The sequence below is a fragment of the Thamnophis sirtalis genome, unplaced genomic scaffold (genome assembly GCF_051295495.1).
Source record: "Thamnophis sirtalis isolate CommonGarterSnake01/CBP01778 unplaced genomic scaffold, rThaSir2_p1.2 scaffold_5, whole genome shotgun sequence".
NCBI classification, from domain to species: domain Eukaryota; kingdom Metazoa; phylum Chordata; class Lepidosauria; order Squamata; family Natricidae; genus Thamnophis; species Thamnophis sirtalis.
In genome coordinates, this window is record NW_028261385.1 from 38,504,836 (window position 1) to 38,527,143 (window position 22,308).

Sequence of the window (22,308 nt, forward strand, 5' to 3'; positions counted from 1 at the left end):
CAAATGCCATTAAAGCCAAAATTGAAAAATCCTCTGATGATGCCAAATGCAGACTTTGCAAAGAAGTTGATGAAACTGTTGATCACATACTCAGCTGCTGTAAAATTATTGCGCAGACTGATTATAAATTGAGGCACAATTCAGTAGCACAAATGATCCATTGAAATTTGTGCAAAAATTATAATATTAAAACAGCAACAAACTGGTGGGAACATCAGCCTGAAAAAGTCACTGAAAATCAGATGGTCAAGATCTTGTGGGATTTCTGAATACAAACGGACAAAATACTGGCGCATAATACACCAGACATCACATTGGTTGAGAAAAATAAGGTCACAATCATAGACATCGCAATACCAGGTGATAGCAGGGTCGCCGAGAAGGAACATGAAAAAATCGCAAAATACCAGGACTTAAAAATCGAAATTCAATGACTGCACAAACCAGCAGTGGTAATTCCAGTGGTAATTGGCACACTGGGTGCTATTCCAAAAGCACTGGAATTACATTTAAAACAGTTTAAAATTGATAAAATCACCATCAGTCAAATGCAAAAAGCCGCACTGCTTGGATCTGCAAGCATATTACGAAAATACGTTACGACGTCCTAGGCCCCTGGGTGGGGCCCGACTAGTAACCAATGCCAAATCCGGCGAAACAACTGATCGCTGTGATATAATTGTACAATAATAATATAATAAACTCAATAGAAACATCAGAAGCTTTGTGCAAAGATCACTGGCATAATGGAAGACACAGTTGTTGATCAATTGTGATAGACTGAGAGAGGTTAATATCAAAAGAGGAACCGTTAAGGAAACTCAATATCACCACTATGGTTTATTATTTCATTGATTCCTTTGTCGAAAACATTGAACAAGTCAGACCATGACTATCAAACATCAGAAATATCTCCCAGACTATCCCACCTCCTTTACATGGATGATGTGAAGCCGTATAGAAAAATGTCATCTGAAATGGAATTGCTGCTCAATGCTGTCTGTATATACAACTGAGACATTGTAAAGGAGTTTGGACTAGACAAATGTGCCTCTCTCACCATCATCGGGGGAAAAGTCTAAGGAATTAAGATACTCTTTGGAAATAACATCAAGTGTCTGGATGAAGATGATCGCTACAAATACCTGGGCATCCTTCAAGCTGACAACATCAAGAATGCTGAAATCAAGAAGAAGTTTAGAAGGGAATCTCTTACGAGAATGAATATGATCTTAAAGCCTAAATATAGAGGAGGAAAGGCCATCAAGGCACTTAACACCTGGGCAATTCCAGTAATTAAATGCAAAGCAAGAATAGTGGATTGGGCTCAAGCAGAACTAAAAGCCTTGGATAGGAAGACCAGAAACTGGCACATTTGAGATTGTCTATCATCTAGCATGAAAATTACAGTGGGAAGGGAGAGAATATTTGGTTTATCCTCGTCCAGAAAGATGGGAAATAAGAAATAATTTAAGGCATCAATACATGTTGGAAATGAAGCTGGAGAAGAATTAGCAGTTTTACTGGGTGTTGGGTTGGTTCAGAGTAGTAGTGATAGCAGCTCTCTGGTATCCTTATCTTTTCCTCACTGGCTGCCTTTTTCCATAACAGCGTGCATTTCCATGTCATTCATAGACCTTGATCATATTCCAAATTTTTCCTAACTGATCTTTAATACTGAAAGCTATCAGATCTCATGTTTATACCTAGCAGCTGAGATGAGTAAATAGTTAAGAAGGCAACATGCCAATCTTTTTATTTCTGCTTATTGTTTATTAGTTCCTTTGTCTCATAATATTTTCTTGCCCTACACCACAACTTTTTTCCTGGACTATTTCCATGCAATCTCTTCTAAAATTGGAACAGAACAAGCATAGAAATATTTTCATATATTTCTTCTCTGAAATACATGCCAGCCAGAAATACGACAACTATCTCTCTCTCTCTCTCTCTCTCTCTCTCTCTCTCTCTCTCTCTCTCTCTCTCTCTCTCTCACACACACACACACACACACACATACACACACACACACACACACACACACACACACACACATTATATATATATAGTGTTAAGTGCTAAATAAACATTTCAAATATCCAATGCTTTGTATCTTAGGGTTCAGGGAAGTCAGTGGTTTCCAACAAATCAGCTAAGTCTGTTTATTCAGGGTTGCATATATCACTCTCTCCCTTTTCAATTTGGCAGTTATCTGTTTATTTAATTTCTCTGTGGGGATTTCCCTTCTTTGGAGAAGCCTCCCGCTGAGATGGTAGCATGTTGTGTTTCCTATTCTCATGGCCTTCAGAAGCTTCCAGAATCTTTGCTCTTTCAGAAAGCCTTCATAATCCGATTATGGTGGAGCTGCTGGCCTTAGATATGTAATTGCTAATTACTATGTTTAATTTTTATTGTATTTATTAATTGGGTTCATATATATTGCTTATGCTATTTGTAAACAGAGACACAGTGGCTCAGTGGCTAAGATGCTGAGCTTGTCAATCAGAAAGGTCGGCAGTTCGGCGGTTCAAATCCCTAGCACTGTAAAACGGAGTGAGCTCCTGTTACTTGTCTCACAGCTTCTGCCAACCCAGCAGTTCAAAAGCATGTAAAAATGCAAGTAGAAAAATAGGAACCACCTTTGGAAGGTAACAGCGATCTATGAGCCTTCAATGTTTAGTCATGCTGGCCACATGACCACGGAATCATCATCAGACTCTTCAGTAGGGATGAGCACCGCCCCCTGGAGTCGGGAACAACTAGCACATATGTGTGAGGGGAACGTTTACCTTTATCTATTTGTAAACAGCTTAGAACCTTCTGAGATTGAATGAGCTAAACATTTTAAATAAAAGTATAATTAGTTTAACCTGCCATAATATTAAGTTTTCAGGAAACCTAAATACCACATTCACCATGTGTTCGGAAACTTTCAGAGATCTATTTGTGCAGAGATGTAAGGGGTTTTTTTGTAGCACAATCCCCATGGAGAATGATTTTAGAGCTTCATGTGAGCGATGAGGGCTAGAGTCACTCTCATGCACAAATTCCTCTGCTATTTCTGATTCATGATCACCCAACTTTTTCTCTCTTAATCACTTATGATGCTGCCTCCCAAAAGCCTTGGTGATAATTTCAAGATCATTTTCATCCCGCCCTTTTTTTCCATTGTTGCACAGAAGTAGATTCCACTCTGCTACTCGACATTGCTTGTTTTCATCCTACATAGAATGAGTCTTCTTCCAATGCTCTTTTTCATTTTCCACTCAGTAATCCTGTCTCTTGCACAAAAATATACTCCATCTGTCCACTTTAAAAAAATGCTTTTCCATATTCTTTGCACCAGGAGTGAAATGCTACCAGTTTGGACCGGTTTGCCTGAACTGGTAGTAAAAAATGCTACCAGTTCGCCCGAACCAGTAGTAAAACTATGCTTATATCCGTTGATCAATTGTGTGACAATCAGCTGTGCCGCAAGATTTATATTCTCTAGAAAGTAGAAAATCCTGCTTTATAGCGAATCTAAATCGCATGGCACAGCTGATCCCCTTCACTGTTCTACTTACCTTTGCAAACTCAGAAAAGGCTTCTTAATCCTTCTTTTTCAGCACTGTGTGGTAGCACCTGCTGTATGCATGCGTGTGAAGTACGTGAAGTGAAGTGGTAGCGAAGTGAACCGGTAGCAGACATCAGAGCATTTTACCCCTATTTTGCACCAACTATATAATGAATTTGAAATGCCCTTTCTATGCAGTAATTAAAATTGTATGTAAAAACAAACAAACAAAACAAAGTAAAACAAAACAGCATCAATGGGTATTTTTGTTTCTAGGACAAATTGCAGTGGTGATGATGGGAAGCTAATGCAGGAGACTCAGGATTAGATACAAAGATGCCCTAAATCAGTGGTTAGTCTACTCTACGTTAAAACACATTTCAACATTTTTAATAAACAATACTTTAAACATGGGTTAGTGCAATATTTATTTCAGTTGTGAAAAAAGAGACACATCCATTAACAGTTTCACAAATGAATGTCTTCCCATCTTGATCGTCACCAGATTCGGATCCTTCTTAATTCTCAAAACAAATGCACTGGAGAATGGCCCTTCTGAACTCCGTGCTGGTTGTGGAGAAGAATGAAGCTTTGATTTTGGGATTTTACCGATGAGATTGATAGATCTTTATAGAAATGGCTTGTTTAGACTACCAGGAAAAAGCAAAAGGTTGTGATTTGATGTTAATGCCTTATTTTACTATAATAGAGAGTCAGAAATCAACACTTCTTTTTCTCTTTCTTTCTTTCTTTCTTTCTTTCTTTCTTTCTTTCTTTCTTTCTTTCTTTATCTTTCCTCGCTTCTCCTTCCCCTTTCCCTCCCCACTGCTTTCCTATTTACCTTGTATTTTGTATTTTACATTACTTTATAACTCAATAAAAATGTTAACTTAAGAAAATGACCCTTTAAACAGAGGAACTAATAAAATCCAGTGACTGAAACTATCATCCAGTCATAACCTGGTACAATATGTTCTGGCTTTTTCCTTTTTGTGTGCTTTTTCCCTGGTTGACTGAAATTGGCAAAAACAAACACTATTCATAATTTTGTCAAACTCCTACCCTGTCCCTCTTCCTTTTTAAAATGTGAAAACAACTATTTGTAAACTGTCAACTTTTATTCCAAAATGTTATTTTCCAATTTTTTAAAAAAATATAAAAGTACCAGATTACAGGTAATCTCCCATTTACAACAGTTCATTTAATGACCATTCAAAATTACAACAGCACTGGGGGAAAAGTGATTTATGACCATTTTTCACAGTTACAACCTTTGCAGCATCCCATTTGTCACGTGATCAAAATCCAGATGTTTGGCAACTGGTTCATCTTTATGACCATTGCAGCATCCCGGGGTCGTGTGTTTCCCTTTTGCAATTTTCTGACAAGCAAAGTCAACAAGGAAGCCAGATTCACCTTACAATTGGGTTAGTCACTTAACAACTGCAGTGATTCACTTAACAACTGTGGCAAGAAAGGTTGTAAAATAGAGCAAAACTCACTTAATAATTTTTTCACTTAATAACAGGAATTTTGGGATCAATTTTGGTTGTAAGTCAAGGACTACCTATATTTCAACAGGTGACGGCAGCTGGCCAATCTCAAGCACCTAGATATCCCACTTGGTTGGACAGCCATTCTGGAATTCCATGCTATAACCCTGTCTGGGAAATTGAATAATCACACTAGAAGACAAAGGTAAGCCAGTTTTATATTGTTGTAGAAACAAACAAACCAAAATCCCTACCAACACAAGCCCATGCTCGCCTTGAAGGAGACTTTACTGTTTTTATAACTGAGATAGTTTGAAAAGCTTTAGTGAAAACTCAATAGAAGAGCTAATCAATGAGGAAGGTTTTGTGCACAGTGCAGAGTATAATAATACCATCTTGTCTGATAAAATAAAAGCTGCATTTAATTTAGGGAGAGCCATGTTATATTTAGATTTGTGGGTGCAAGTATTCAAAGCAAATGAGGTTTTCATGAAATAGAAGGAAACCCCCTCTCCACTGCTCTTTCATGTATCAGAAATGGATGCAACTGAATTCTCCAATCAGTGACAGATGGGTTTAAAAACTGCTAATCAGACTAAATGTAATTTGGTCACCATCCTAGAGAAAAGTGCATTATGAAAAGATTTATTAAGAGTATCAATATTTAGAAATACTAATCTTATGCTCCCTAGGGAAATGTTGCAAATCCATTAAAAATACAGATTTCCCCCCCTCTGACTCCAGAAATAAAGACCCCAGTCTCTGCTGGCTTACATATTTGGCTTTTGTCAAGGTCAGGAAATTCTGACCTTGGAAAATCCTGAAAAGAAGCATGCCAGAATAGAGTGGTTTGGAAAGGCTCAATATCCAGTTGCTCCCAACCCTCTGTCACTCTCCCAATCTGGAGGAAACATAAGCTATTGATTTGGTTGTCCTAAATGTATTTCTTCCTTTTGCTTGGGGGAAAAATAAGATTAAAAAAAAGGATGAAGAAACTCATCTTTTTTCTACCCAATGCTCGCCCAGTAGGCCACTGGATATGTTAGCATGTTCTACATGAATGAAAGGATTGTTCTGCCTGGTTGCAATCACATACATCTGGAGTTTGGCTAGGCAATCTGGTGTCCTCCAGATGTTTTATTTTATTTTATGACGCCCATAAACCCTAACCATTTGTTATACTGGCTGAAGCTCACTTCCTTGGGAATCAGAAGGTGAGCAAACAGGCACTGGGTTGCAGTGTTAACTGAGAGAGAAAACAAAGCACTTTGATAGATTTGTTCAAACTAAACCATGGGAAAAGATATATGGGTCAAATGTCACTGTTTCTGCTCTTCAGACTAAAAGAGACTCAGAGATCTGGATATCTTTTATTTGCCTAGAAAGAAGAAAACCCTGAATTTAAGATTATCTTTCCCACAAAAGGAAGAATAGGTAAGTGCGTGTGTGGGTTTTCAACTTTCTTACCTACTCTTCCTTTTTTTATTCCAAAAATGGACAGGAGAGACTCTACTGAATTAAGAATTTTTAATTAAAATAAATTTCATGTGAAATAAAGTATTGATTTCAAAAAATTGATTCCTAACTGCATATGCTATCCACTACGTCTCATCTGCAAATTATTCTCATACATAGAATCTCTATAACAAATGACATTCCCTTTCCTTCCTTCTAGCAAAACCTTCTGTTGTTAGTGAATATTAATTGAAAGAACTCATCCCAATATCATAATTATTTGAAAGCATAACCCAATATGTTTTATATGGCTGGTTCCTAAATTTAGGTTTTGAACTGGCTCCATGACTACCCATTTTGATTTGTGGAAGTGGCAGCTGCAAAATGTCTATTAGATTTTTTTTTTCATCCAGTTCTTAGCCCGGTTATCCAATGAAAATAGACAGAGTGCAATTGCTAGAAGCAGAGATAGAATTGGACAACCATCTGTCTGAAATAGTATATGGTTTCCTGCCTGCGCAGACGGTTGAACTAGAAGACCTTCAGGGTTCCTTCCAACTCTGTTATTCTGTTTTGTTACATTTTATTTGAAGAGCCAGACAGAAGAATGGAAAATCTGCAATTTGAAGATTTAGAAATGAGAAAACAGAGTCATAGTATTTATAGTGATAATGGACTTTGAGCATGAAGTAATGGACTTTGATGTGAAGCCTGTTTGATGTATAAATTAAGATGACCTTGCTCTGGGGATATGTGAAGGATATAGAGGAAGACATTTCTTGCTCTGTGGGCTCTTTATCCCAAATGGGCCATGTCATCTGTAGTCCGATTGAAGTGATTCATTGACTAGACAAACAGCAGTGAAACTACTGTCCAAGAGTCTGAATTATAGACTATTTCCATGCTATTTCCATGCTTGTTTGTTTTTCAAATAGTTGTAGAACTTGTCTTTTCTGATAAAAATATTCATCATATCCCCTCAGGATAAGTTGTGGCTTTCTGTGATGACTGCAGGATGTCTATGACCATTTGTGGGTCTCCCTGAAAGAAGGGGATATCCTTCTTCCAGATCACCATGTTGGATGGGGAGAAAGTGCATGTAATAGTCTAGTTGTCCATGGACTCAGATGGGTAAGGGATTTTTCAAAAGGGGTGTCATATGTTTCCCTGTAATTTTCCCAGCCAGTCCATCATGTTCATGATAGGCAGGAGGAGTGGAAAGTTTATTTTGGCTATATCCTTCATGGTCTGTATGATAAGGAGGGACTTGATGGGATTAAGAGTTGTGACTGCCAGGTCAGAGTTCTGCCCAGCAATACCAATACAGTAAATGGACAGCTTCAGTTTCAATCTTAGGGATGTTAGGGTAGCATAATTGAAAATACCCATTTCTGGCCAAAATTGATTACCAGCCTTATCTCCAAGTCTTACTCGAGACATAACCCTTGTGCATGATTTTGTTTCATCCCAGCCTGGATGGGCAATTTTGAAAGACTGGTCTGACTGAAGAAACACAACTGCTTTGGGGATAGTTGATTAAACACTTGCATTCTTTTGGGTTTCTTTCCACACCCAACTCATAAAGTTAAGTGTCCCATGGGAAAAGGGTCTTGAAATAAATCCTTTAAAATCCATAAGGCTTAAATTAGTCATAATTAATTGACTAAATTTGGATCAAGCTCATTCAGCATTTAATATTTTTATCTTGCAAAGAGCAATTAACTTTTTCACAGAAATGGAAAAGTACCCTAACACAAATTAAATGATTGAAGACACGTAGCAATCTAATCTTCACTTTAATACATCAGTTGAAGGGAATCCTTCCACTCTTTGGTAAGTTCTTCTTCTGTTGACCTACTTTTTTACTGTTAGTAATAATATTTAGACATTTCTAAGAAAAATTCTATTGTATCCCTACTCGATATTTTTTATCAACTATCAAGTATCACTTAATATATCTTAATTGCTGGTACCCTATTATTTTCTGGAAGTATTCTAATTTTTCTAAATCCTATTTCCTGTGTTGGGCTCAAAACTGGATAAAATAAAGTGGAATCACTATTTCCCATGATTTTAAAATTATGCTTCCATTAATGTGGCCTAATATTACATTAGCATTTCTTTTGTAACCATATCATATACTTGTGTATTTTATTTCTCTTTCTGAAGTAAATAAATTTCTCTGTGTTAAATTTATTCTGTTACTTTCAGTTCATTTTCTTAATCAACTTTCTCAAATGTTTCTCTCTTTTACTTTTCCCCACCTTCTTTTTCTCTGATTCAGCTTTCGTACGATGGACAGACAAAATGGTTTGTTTCTAAAGGTACTGCAAATGTACTGCACATGAGGAAATATTTTAAATTACATTTCTATAGCCAGAGGAGCTTATCAGCCCTTCTTAATTTCCTTATTCACAAGAGGTGGCCACTATACTATATCTTCTTAATTTCCTTATTCACAAGAGGTGGCCACTATACAGCCTTGAAGAACTGGCTAGCCCGTCAGGCCTGGGGACAAGGATAGTTGCCCCTCCCGAATGATGAATGTATGTTGCTTATTACTTTTATTATATGTGTCTATGTCATTGTTGTATTTCCCCCCCCCCTGATTTTATGTGAGCCGCCCTGAGTCCCCTCAGGGAAAAGGGCGGCCTACAAATGTTAATAAAATCTAAATCTAAAAAAAAATAATAATCTGCCACTATATCTGCAGCATTCAAATTATTTGAAGTCAAGCCAATAGTAAAATTCATTATAATGCCCAGTTGGACCTCTTCTCTAATTTTGCACTATTAGAACTTGCAAAATCCAAAGATTAGTCTTTCATATCAAAAAGTGCCTCTGATGCCACATTTGAAACTAGAGACAACCTCATGAAAGTAGACATTGGAGTATGTCACTGGTTGAGACTATCCTTTTTTTTACATGGTCTTGCCCCATTTGATGATTTTCAGCCCATATGGAAGTTGGCAGTGGTAAGTAAAACCTCATCCTTTTCTACATGTCTTCTATTCAGAATTGGATACAAACAGGAGCAAGCAAAAATTAAGCAGCGTATAGCAGACACAGAACACCAAGTGAATCTAGCCAGGAGCTCAACCCTTATTGTCAGTTAATTCAACAGCCATTCTGCCTCCTCTGTGATATACTTAACTACATTTGAAGTACTTCAAGTGAATTTGGGGGCCTTTATTCTGGCACAATGTCATGAGGTCCGCCCAAGCTGTCTTTGAAGGCCCATATCTAGAGTGACTGTGCCTCTGTGACTCTGGATATACAAAAGAACAGACTATGTGCTTCTCCAGTGACTATATTACAGAGCCATTCATACTAGTATCCTCTCACCAATACTGCATAACTACTCAGGGCACAGAATAATTCTACACCACCCTGCTGCTTTTAGATATCAAGCCTGCTACAACAGACAAAGTCATGAGGTTTTGTGCAACAGCACTTAACATTCATCAGTTGATGATCTCTGCCATAAATTAGAATTAGTGAGCATTCAGTTTGCCATACTAGAACACTCTACAATTTGATATATACTTTCACTTACTAACCTTGCTGCTTCCCTACATCCATGTAACGTTCCTGCCTCTTCTTTTACATTCCTATTTATATCTTCTATAATATTTTAAGACCCTGATGTATCTTCTAGGACTGTATCCCACATGGTGGTTTTTGACTGTAATGTGGATTGGATTGATTGATTGTTCTTCTCACTCTGATTCTTCAATTTCAAACACAATCCTGATGCCACCTTCAATGAAATCAAATTATAAACACCTGCTCTATATGAACAATTCCCATGATTAAAGAAGGCTTCTTTACTAGATAGCCTTAACTGCCGTGTGATTTCAGTTTGGGAGAACTTATTTAATATTTAGTCTTTCATTTAACATAAGCACTTGTGTTCATTTGGACCCATTTCAAGACAGATATATGAAATATGTTGCCATAAAACCACCTTATTTTTTTTTCTCTGAAAGACTTCAACATGATTAAATTGAAAGGAGACAGCCAAAGAGGAAAGGTTGCTTGGGATGTGGTTTTGGGTAACATAGATTTACATTTCATCTTGCAGAAATATTTTATATTGCAGATGACATTTATTTTGCATAAAATGGAATAGACAAAGAAAAAAATTAAAGGGGATATTGGAGCAATGCAGAATTCCAGGATGATATATTTGAAAGTGTCCTAATGATGATTTAATATAATACCACACATCCACACCATGATCCGGGCTCCAGACAAAATTTTTCAACTAAGGCGATTGCATTCTTTATGTATGTGTTTCCAATTTTTAGACATTGTAGGAAATGACATTCTGTTGATAAAAATATAGCCACACATCAACCAAATATAAATATGATTCAATTCCTAATGCCTTAGAAGTTTAGCTAGAAAGCCTGCTAGCCATATGAAACTAAACAAATGAAAGATGTTGACAACCATCTGATTCATATCTAAGCTCACTCTGGCTATTAAATTATGGAACCACCAATATATTTGCTGAATTAGATCCCATCTCTAACTCAGCTATGATTTATTTCTCCATCTGATCAGTTTAACGATGCTAGCTGATTGGTAGGACTTTTAGTTTTTCTTTTTTTTTCCTTGCAAAATATTTTGTTTAAAGGGTGAGCCAAAGATTTTCCAGGTGTTTTGTTTCAAAAATCTCTGTGTACTTCAGGCAACTGATTCATTGAATAATGAATTCATTGGCAGCAGTAGCAATGCAGCTGTCATTTTTTTTTGTTCTCTTCTGTTTCTAAGTTTCTGATGGTGGTGGCTACATTAGCCACAAAGATCCTGTTGGCTACATATTTATCCCCAGAATGTACCAGACTTATAAACTACTCAGGGCATTGAAGAGCAGAAATGGGCCATGGACAAAAGCTATGAGAGTATTTCAAGCATTACAATTAAAAAATCTAAAAAGTCTGGTGCCACAAAATTATCTTACTAATATTATTCTAAAATTTCACACAGCAATGTTAAATCATACTAGCTAATTCTTTAGGTGTTGTCGATCGCATGAATCTAGCTCCTAGGATGTGATAATCAATTGCCATAGTATAGGTGTGGAGCCAAGCAGTGTCGCACTTTGTAATTGACATAAAATTGAGGATGACAAAGTTTCCAAGTGCTGCCCAAGATTATTTGGTATGGCGCTTTGTGCTGATAACTACTGAGACAATAGTTTCCCCATTTAACCATTTACTACTAGGACAACATCTAGTGGACTGTGCAATGCTAGTACACTCAACATGGTTATAACAATTAGTAAAGACATTCTAATAGTTGCAATAACATTAGGTTGAGAAATAATATAGCTGTAGCAACTTTTGGAATATAACATTTGTACAGAAAATTGTGACTCTGAAAACAGAGGACAGAAAGTTTGGCAAAGGCAAAACTGCACAACTGAAGAAAGTAGCAATGAAAAGAAATAGAAAACTTGTGATGCTCCTATCTTTATTTTTCCTATCCCCTTTATCTTATTGTCTCCATTCTCCCAGGAGTTTGACCGAAGACTTCTTAAGCTACAAGCCCAATCTGGAAATTGGCTGCTATAATTGTTGCATTTTAGGACTTTCAGACAATTTAAGACTGGGACCAAGAAATATTTTTCCTCTTCTGATTCCTCTGCCCTCTTATTAGAAGAGTCAAAACACACACACACACCAGCGCATTTGATATACAGACATTTGAAGATTTTGTGACTAATTCTATGTTATCCTCTGTCCCCTTTTCCTTTCTTATCATTTCCCTTAAATCTTTAGAGTGTTTAGCAAACTTTCGGTGTTTCAATAAATAATAAAAAAATTCTAACTTCTGCTAATTGCTCCATGTAAATAGAGAGGTGAATCTAAATTGTAATTGTAAAATCATACCTGGTACTAAAAGTATTAGCATAGGTATTGGTATTAGTACTCAGAATTATACTAGTGATATGATCCTAGCCATGCAATATTCTTTGAAATCTGTTGCATAGTGACATGTGTTAAGATGCACTATGCCTTTCTTAACAATCATCTCCCATTCTTATAAAGTGGTAGTCCCTCTGCCAGTATTCACATTTATCCTTGTTGTGTTTTTCTATACAGTCTGTTAAGTCCAGGACTGCTGCCACACTTTCTCAACAGACATTTATTCTGTTTTGTCACTTTCACCTTTCTCTAATTAACACATGCAAAATCCAGGTTGTCTTGAGAATGATACAGAGAGAAAAAAATGTGTAGGGAAAAAAAAATCAGAAAATGGTGAAATATCTAGAGACAAGTGAGGAGATTATTTATCAGCTGAGTTTGCCAGTTTGATGAGTTTGATGGCTAATGAAAACATAGCAGAAACTCCTGGAGCAACAGAGTGGTTTTCCAGCTGCTGCAGCTTTCTGATTATCTCCTTGAGGAACTTCACAGGAACTGGCCAAAGCTCTTCACTGTTTGCTTATTGTTTCCTGTGTTGCTACTCATGAAAATCAAAGGTAGAAAAAAAAGAGGACAGGGACATCTGTGGAGAGAAAAAAATGAACCAGGGAAAAGATATCAAAGACTGCTTGGCCTAGGCCAGTTCATGGGTCTTGATCTTTTGCCAGGGCAAACAAAGCTCAAATGCAAAGAAGATTGAATTCAGGCAAGGATGGTGTAGGCAAGTTTGGGAGTGCAGCAGTTGACTATGACAAATCTCATAGGTCACCCAAAAGGGACAAAGGCTTATTCCTCAAAATATGAAAACATTTCTCAAGGAAAGGGGAACATAAATATCCACATAGAACATGCACACAAAAACTGAATCCCAGGTGGGATTCACTTACCTTCCCTACCGATTCACAAATGTGAGTGCACTCATCTGTGCATGCGCGCCACCTTCTGCGCATGTGCAGTACTCACACATTATGTCGGGGTGGGTGGGTGGAGCCTCCCGCAGCTGCCGCTACCGGTTTGCCAAACTGGAGAGAACTGGCTGAACTGAATATATAAAACATTCTATGTTATTGTAGAAAAGATCTATGTAAGGTGTCAAGGCACTTTTTTGAATTGTGGGTAGTAGAAATACATTTAATAAATAACATACCATTTTACTTTTTGTATAGTCATTTTTCTATTCTTTCTTATCAAGGTGTAGCCTGATTCTGAATCTCCATTAGAAAAATACAGAGTTCTGCCAGGTGTTTCTATTTCCTATGCTTGGATTAAGAAAAGATCGTTGGTGCAATGGAACCAAAACCCCTTTTAATCTTCCCTTCCCATACTTTATCTAGTCTTTGCTGCTTAATTGAAGCTAAAGAGACTCCTTTCCCCCATGATCTTGGAGTGTGTAGTGGGAGAAGCAAGGAAGCAAATATACATGTTTAGATAGGACAACAAAAAGTCAGGAGAGGGAAGAAATGCAATTAATCATGACAAAAGGAAATGGAGATACAAATTAATCTTTACCTCCTTATCCATAGCCTTGGATATCTATTTACAGATAGTTGTTAAATTTCAGGCATTATGCCAATAAGATTTCCCATTGTTTCTTGATATAGAAAGCTAAAGGGACTTTATTCATTTATATTTCTTAACAGCCCATATCCTCTGGAGAGGAACTCTGAGCAGTATACAATATCATCAATAAAATTAAACATTAAAAACAAATAAAAAATTGAGAGCCCATTCCAGCCAATAGCAATCCAAATTAAGTAATCAGAGCTGTCCATGCTAAGCGTCTGAATTCAGCCAAGGTCAGCTAGATGCTACCAGGCGTCAGACTAAAAGCATATTTCTGGGCCTGAACAGTTCACAAAAGGAAACATGGCATGCTTTCAAGAAAAGTCTGTGGAAAAATTGAATTTTTGGGCTTTCCTGCAAAAAATTTCTTTGCCTTACTACCTCAAACAAAAATGGTAACTGTAGTGATGCAATCCAAGTATACACAAAATCAAAACATCAAGATCTATGGCAAAATATGGTGTCTGTAGTCTTCCTCTAAAGATATAGCCCATCATATGCAACAGTAGAATCATAGAACTGTAAATGAAAAGGGCCACAGGGGCATATAATCCAACCTGCTGCAATGCAAAAGAAAACCAAACCAAATCCTTGGGAGGCAGCTGTCCATCCTCTTCTTAAAAGCCTCCAGAGATGCAAACATTTCACAAACTCTGTAGGAAGATTGAGAGTCCACTGTTGTGCAGATTTTATCATCAAAAAGTTTTCCCTTTTCCTTAAAATTTAGATGTAACTTAATACCATATTGAATAATAATGGGTATTTCTATTCTGGCTTCTGTGGCAATGAAACTGCCACAGGAAAATGGCATCTTTCTTGTAGTTTCCATTTATGTACCTGATATGAGTACTAAATCTTTCCTTTGTCTCTTTTCTTTAGACTGTACACCTCCAGTTCCTTCATGACTTCTTAGAAAATTTCTCCAAATTTTCTATCGCCGTTGCCACCTCTTCTGAACCTGGCCTTACCTGACAGTATTCTGAAAATGTGATGCTCTAAACTGTACAAATGCCTCTAGATGCGAATTCACTAATACAGAATAAAAGAAAATACTTTTGCTTAAAGATTAGATAATACAAAGAAGTATATAGAACAGAATATGCTACAGATATTTCTTGCCTTTTCCAAAGACATCCTGAGTGTTGCAAAAGGGATATAGGCTTGGACAGGGCTGTCAAACTCCTAGCCCATGGGCTGAATGCGTCATGTGCTGGCCACGCCCACACCCAGTTTAGCAAAGGGGGGGGGAATCCTGGATATGTACGTGATACCACCGCGGCGACATGAGTTTGACACCCCTGGGCTAGGAAGTCGACAGCTTTATCTACTAATACAACTTGTTTCAATTATTCTAACATTTCTTTAACATAGAAATGTAATTATTTATTTTGTACCAGTATAATAATTTTGCTGATGTATGTTGAAAGCATAATCAAGTTTAAATACTGAAGAAAAATCCTTTTCAAAATTGTAGGCAAAGAATCATAAAATTACACTGTTAGAGGGATTTCTTATTCTGATCTGTATCAGTCCCTTTTGACATCATATTTTGAAACTGTTTTCTGGCTGTCTCCCCCTTACTTTTCATCAAGGAGAGTCACATTTCCATGACCTCATCACTCTCTACCTTGAATTAATGAAGCACTCCACACCTGCACCCAGCAGGAGTGGACTTCTTGATTCTCAATTCTCTGAAGTCCTAATGGTACTTGTAGCAGCCAACCATGATGTTACAAACAGAATTACAACAGAGTCACCTGGTGAGGGAATAAGCAAGTGGAGCAGATGAAATCTCCACAATAGATATCTTTCTATGCCAAATAGAAAGGAAATAGAGGAAAATATAGGAAAAAATATTTATAATCAATGCATTTGACAAGCTGCTCACTAGGATAACATCCTAAAGTGCAGCCAAACGTTTAAATGTTTGTATTATATCATGGGAAAAACAATTATATAGTCATTGAATTAGACTATTAAGCTTCCTGACAACACAGCTGTTCAGCGTTTCTTTAAATGACTCTTTCATTAGCTTATTTCAGTACTGTGGAGAAATACACTGCAATAACCTTCATATGGTCATCTCATTGATAGAAAGAGGGGTTTACTTGAAACATTATTGCATATTTTACAAGTATTGGTTGATTGACAGATTAGTTCATGCATGCATTTCTCTACTTGTTTGAATCTGCTGTAATACTATCAAAATATGAGAATATTTTCACTCATAAAACAGAATCTTTCAGCTTCTGACATGGAGATGGAGATCCAATACATATACTGTAGATCCCAAGAAGAATCTGTGTAAGAATTGCCTGAAATTTGGCCAAAATTTTAGTAAGGAGATATTCTGTATACTGGGCTAGAATATGAACATCTAATACAGTTTGAACCTTATGTATACAATTGGTCTCCTGCATACAGGTTATCAAATTTTGTCAAGTTTGTAAACTGAAAATTTTACAAAGGTATCAGCCATGTTTACACAACATACTCATTTAAAGTCTTTCTGAGATTCTTGTTTTAGAAGTTGTACTTATTTAGAATTAACATCCAGAGTACCATATGTGAAATGAAGCCAGCAGTGCTAAGATTCTGTATAAATATGTAATTAATACTTCTACATTTCTCAGACTATGTTACATTGACCTCAGTAGGTTTTCGCATACACATAATTTCTTCCTGCAATAAATAGTACAATACTTTTGCACTTAGTGAAAGCACTAAATCTGATCTCTAGAATCAAGCAAACTTCCTCTGAAGGTCTCCTTAAACAATTCAGTCTTTGTAGTGATGTAGCCTCCAGTTCTATGGCTGCTTTTCTTTACTATGTCACTTTTCCTTGATTTCCTTCTTTTGATCTTTTGGTTCCATGTGGTGTTGTAGTTGATAATTTATATAATATGCAGCAGATTGGTAACAAATGTTCTTAGACAATCAGATGGGATTCATGTTCAAGGGAAACAACCATGACTGTTGTAGAATGTTATTTTATCAAGGAGTAAACTTTTTCATAGTTTTATAAGGTACTTTATGGAGCTGGCTGGACATACTGAGATAAATTAAGAGGTAAGAAATGTTACAGTTAATAGAAGAGTACAGAGAAGAGTAGAGAAACAGAATTTAACTGAGCTAAACATCATTTTTGTTATTTAGTCATTTTATTCCTGACTGAAGTTTCTAGCACATTTACATATTACTTTTATATGTCCAGAATAAACATATAAAGCCATATGAAGCCATAATAGAATAGAATAGAATTCTTTATTGGCCAAGACACAAGGAATTTGCATATGCACTCAGTGTACATAAAAAGACAAGATACATTCGTCAAGAATCATAAGGTAAGTATAATCTTTATTGTCATTGTACTTAAATACAATGAAATTGGTTGTATTTACAACACTTAATGATAGTCATAGGGTACAAATAAGCAATCGGGAAAAAATCAATATTAATATAAATTGTAAGGATACAAGCAACAAAGTTACAGTCATGCAGTCATAAGTAGGAGGAGATGGGTGATAGGAACGATGAGAAGACTAATAGTAATGCAGCCTTAGTGAATAGCTTGACAGTGGTGAGGCAATTGCTTTTTGAGAAGTTTGACCCTCCTCCTCCTTGACTTATAATTAAAATTATTAAGATGCCATAGTGAACATTATAAATGCATTCTGGGAAAGGGCAGGAAAATTTCTTCTAACCACCCATAGTGGCATGAGCGGATAGAAAAAAATAACTTTCACCTGGGAGATAACCTGGAGGAAGCAAATTATGTTTATCTATTTCAAACTGGTTTCAGAGAAGACTGTGATTTTGAAACTGCTTGGGCTCACGCAATGGGTTTGATGTGAGACTATAACCCTGTTGGTTCTTCTTGCAATTTCACAGGCTTTTAATACCAATTACCATGGTATTGTTCTGGAATCATCTTAGAGATTCAGAAATATGACAATGACTTTGTTTCCATATTTCACATGTATATCTGAAGGTGTAAAAAAAAACAAATTGTGCTTGAAACAGAAGTTATTGTGTCATATTCCCCAGGATTCCATTCTGTTTTCCAATGTCAACATGAAACTGCTAGGGTAGATGATCAGGAGACTGTAAGTTAGATGTTATTACAAAAAACTTGTGTGGCTGTTCGGATATCTGTCTGCAGTCAGTACTGGGCTAGATAAGAAATAAAGTAAAATTGAATCCACACAAAATAGAGATAATCAAGAAAGGTAGTAAATATGTTATTCTTTGTGGGATTACACTCTTGAAGAAGAAGTAGATATGCAATACTAAGGTGCTTTTGGGAACAATGGCCAGAATCACTTTTTATCCATTTTAATCATGCTAATTATTGTATGTCCCTTTCTGGATGAAAATAAATTCAATACTATGAAAGTAGTTCTTGTTTAGGGATAGCAAATTGGATGGTGATTCATTCATTAAGCTAACTGAAAAATCATGTTACTGCAACTTACAACTTTATTTCAGCTTTTCCAACTCATGAGAAGGATGAGCAAAAAAGTAATAGCATAATTAACAAAAAGGGAATTAATGTTTGTACTTACATTTATTGGCGAGTAAAGGATTACAAAAGAGTACATAAGTATACAATGGGGAATACATACCAAAAGTCATTTAGAGGCAGCTATTGAGCTTATAACTATTAGTCACAATGTTTTTAGGAAGCAAACAAAAGCTTTCAGTGTGAAACTGATTATTGTCTTGTCAGTTTTAGGCAGCATCTACCAGTCAGTTAATTAAAGTAACAGTGCTGAGCTTGATGAATTGTAGTTAGTACTTTTTTAGGGATACTGTAGAACAGGAATGTCAAACTCACTTTGCCACAATGGTGTCACATGATGTATCGGGACTCCCCCCTTCCCTAAATTGGGTGTGGGGCAGGGGTGGGTTGCTCCCAGGATTACTGTCAGTTCAGTGCATGCAAAATTTTTGCATGCACTTGCTCACTCGCTTGCACATGTACATTCATTTGCAAAAAAAAATAGGTCTGCGCATGCGCAAAATGTTAAAAAAGAAAAGAAATTAAATTTGTGCAATTACAATTGTTCTGTGCATGCGCAGAACTGAAATCAAGATGGCTGTTCGATAGGAGAACCAGTTCAAGGGCATGGCAGTTCTGGGTTACTGCCAGTTTCAGCAACCCAGGCCGCCAAACCACTACCAGTTTGGCTGAACCGGTCCAAACTGATAGGAACCCACCTTTGGTGTGGGTGTGGCCAGCGCATGACACATCCTGGCAGCGGGCCAGGAATTTGTCAGGCCTGCTATAGAGCAAAGCAGACCAGGAAGAAAAAACTTATTTAGATAATCTCTCCACTCTATTAGGGGATGGGGGAAGAAAACAAATGGGTTCAGGCATAGAACAATATAAAGTAGTTTAATGGTGAATAAGTAACAGAGAGTGAAAGAGACTGTTAAAGTTGTAAACGTGGGTTTTGGTCACAATACCTCTTCTCGTTGTCATAACTGTAAACAGTAAGTGTTTAAGGCAGTCACTAAACAAGGGCTACCTCTGTGCAGGTGTGGTAATATGTTACATAGTATGTGAGGCTGACAGTCAAAAAACTTCATATGGTTCAAAACTGTCAGCCAGCATGGACTCAAAAAGACTGAAAAGAGATCATATTATATCTTCACTTAAAACATTGCATTGGCTGACAATTTGTTTCCAGGTAAAATATTAGTGCCATTATTATGTTTAAAGCCCTATATTGCTTGGGTTCAAAATATATGGAAGGGTTTATTTGACAATGTGAACCATCATGTTTATTAGATCATATGAGGAAATTCACCTACATTTGATCATCTAGAAGTGAATTGAAGTTGTGCCTTTTATGTTGCCCATTCTCGTTCTTTGAAACGCCCTCTTTGAAGAACTGAGGGAGTCTAAATATCATGAGTGGATTTTTAAAGGCTCGTAATATACATTCATTGTACATATTTTACAATCTATGCAATATTAAGTGTTAATTTTAATGGTATTTTTTTGATGATTTTAATTGTTATTTTAAATTATTTTAGTGTCATAATTTTAAATTTGTAAATTTAAATATTTAAAGTTGTTTCTTGCAAATGTTTAATTATTCAAACTAGGAAACAGCATCAATGCTAGTCTACATGAAAACAACAACGCCAGAAAGCACCAAGGACCTCACAGTTCAACCATGAGCTAAAAATGTTCTCCTTTATTGTTTAGGTAAGGAAATATCTCTAAAACTGTGACCCAGTAGTAGTCGTATTTTTTTTAAAAAAAATTACAAGTGTATATTTTTTCCATTTATGAAGGTAAAAAAGTTAGGGAAAAGAAGTAGTACTTGTCAATGGAGATTATTTTTGATGTTGGAAAAGACTTCTGAGAATATCATTGGCAGCCAATAAAACATACAATTGGATCATCAAACACATCAATTGAGACTTCTCATTCAAGGCACAATAACAAATAACCAAGCTTCAATTATTTTATTTCAGAGACATTATGCAAAGACCCAGGTCCCTGGAAAAATGCTGTAATGTCAGAGAAAGGTAGAAAGAAAGAGAAAAGGTGGATGGATTCAATGGTGATAGGTTCACCATTACAGACCTGAAAAGGGTTAGATATAGATCATCATGGAGAATATTTATGTGGTCACTAAGAGTGGAAAAAACCTTAACAGCACACAATCAATCAACCAAGAAGTTAACAGTCATTTAAAGTACAAAATCACTCACTAATGTCATTTTCCTTTTATCAGCAGCTGTCCTTATAATTAGAATTAATGCAGTTGGTGGTGCACCATCTATTTTTATATCTTTGGTTTTCCTGGTTGAATGCCAGAAAGGTGTTAACGTGTTGCTCTGATCCATCAGCACCTCATGAAGGTGAGGTGTTGATGGATCATAAGCCAGCAGTAATTGGAATCATGCAGATGGAAAATTTAAGGCTGCTACAACTATGGGAAGCAGATAGTGATTAGATGAGCATGGAACACTTGAGATAAAAACATGATAATTAAAGAAAACATTTAAGACTGTTAAATTGACTGGCAGTGTTACAAAACTGAAACTAAATGTGGAAGGTTTTAATTTTAGGCTGTCAGCAACTATAGTCTGATTTTAATAGGAATTGGAACATAAAATTGCATACATAGAAAATGTGCTAAAGCTGGTGTAATTATTACAACAATATTGTTTTTATATTTTGAAATAATTATTATTATTTCAATTGCTATTATTTAAGCAGGACAGAGGCTACATCTATATAGTGCTAAGGTGCTTGGGTCTGCAACCTTTAACTGGGTGAAACAGTGCATTACAGGGCAGGGCAACAGTTTTTGAACTAAGCTCCCTCAAATGGGCTAACTCAGAGAATGCATCCAAATTCAGTCATCTTTGACTCCTGTGGGATTAAAATTTAGCAATTTTGTGGTTGTTTTCATGTTGATGTGCTGCTGCCTCCGTAATCAAATACAGTTTTTCACATTAGGTAGTCAAAGCAGTACTTCTCAGTCCTTATTTCCTAGTAATTCTGTTCTCCAAAACTTAAGGGAATTCTAGTAATTGAAGTCTTGTACAGGAGGCCAAATTTACAGGTACCTCCCATCTCATCTTTGCTTGAAAGGAATAAAGAATTGCTGAACAGACTAATATACCTACCAATCTGGAAATTATGGAATGAAGTAGTGCCATGAAGAGCTTACATGATAAGCTTTTCAAAGTCTGTCTTAAAAGATTAGATGAAGCTGTTAAGATTTTATAAATGGAGAATTTAGGCTGACAGACACTAATTAATCTAAAGTGTAGTTTCTAGTCTGCTAACAAAAGGATCATGCTGACTTGTAGAATACATAGAATTCTTTTTCTCTAAATTCTAGATTCCTGTTTCTCCTTGATATGATAAAATGTCTACGTGGTTAGCAAAACAGTCCTTACAGTGGCTTTGAATGTTTTATATACATATGGGTTATATAATACAAAACATGATGTACTATTGCCATGAGAGATATCAGTAGCACATTTCTGATGTGCCATAAAAATTTAAATGAAATAAGGTGGGCAATCATAATGAAAGATGGCATAAGACAGGACACAAGCATACTTATCACATATTCCATACCCAGGTCAGACCAAGAGCACCCTTTCATAGAAGACATAATGTAAAACTAGCCTTGAGGCTTCCATGAACAGTTCCTCTCCAATTTGGATTACATGGGAAAGGAAATAAGAGCCATCTCTGTACTAGCTGCCAATCTCCTTGCGTTGCCATGACAGAAAACAGGATATAGTTCAAGGCATCTGTTCTCAGCAC

At 36.4% G+C, this 22,308-nt stretch overlaps 1 protein-coding gene across 1 annotated transcript in view; it reads left to right on the top strand.

Annotated features, from left to right (window-relative positions):
• LOC148045335 (uncharacterized) overlaps positions 1–22,308 on the top strand; it is a 49,982-nt gene that overhangs the window by 11,379 nt on the left and 16,295 nt on the right. The window contains exon 3 of the mRNA XM_087715838.1: positions 1,116–1,292. Within this exon, the coding sequence (XP_087571964.1) occupies positions 1,116–1,292 (177 nt within the window). The remainder of the gene's footprint in view (positions 1–1,115; positions 1,293–22,308) is intronic.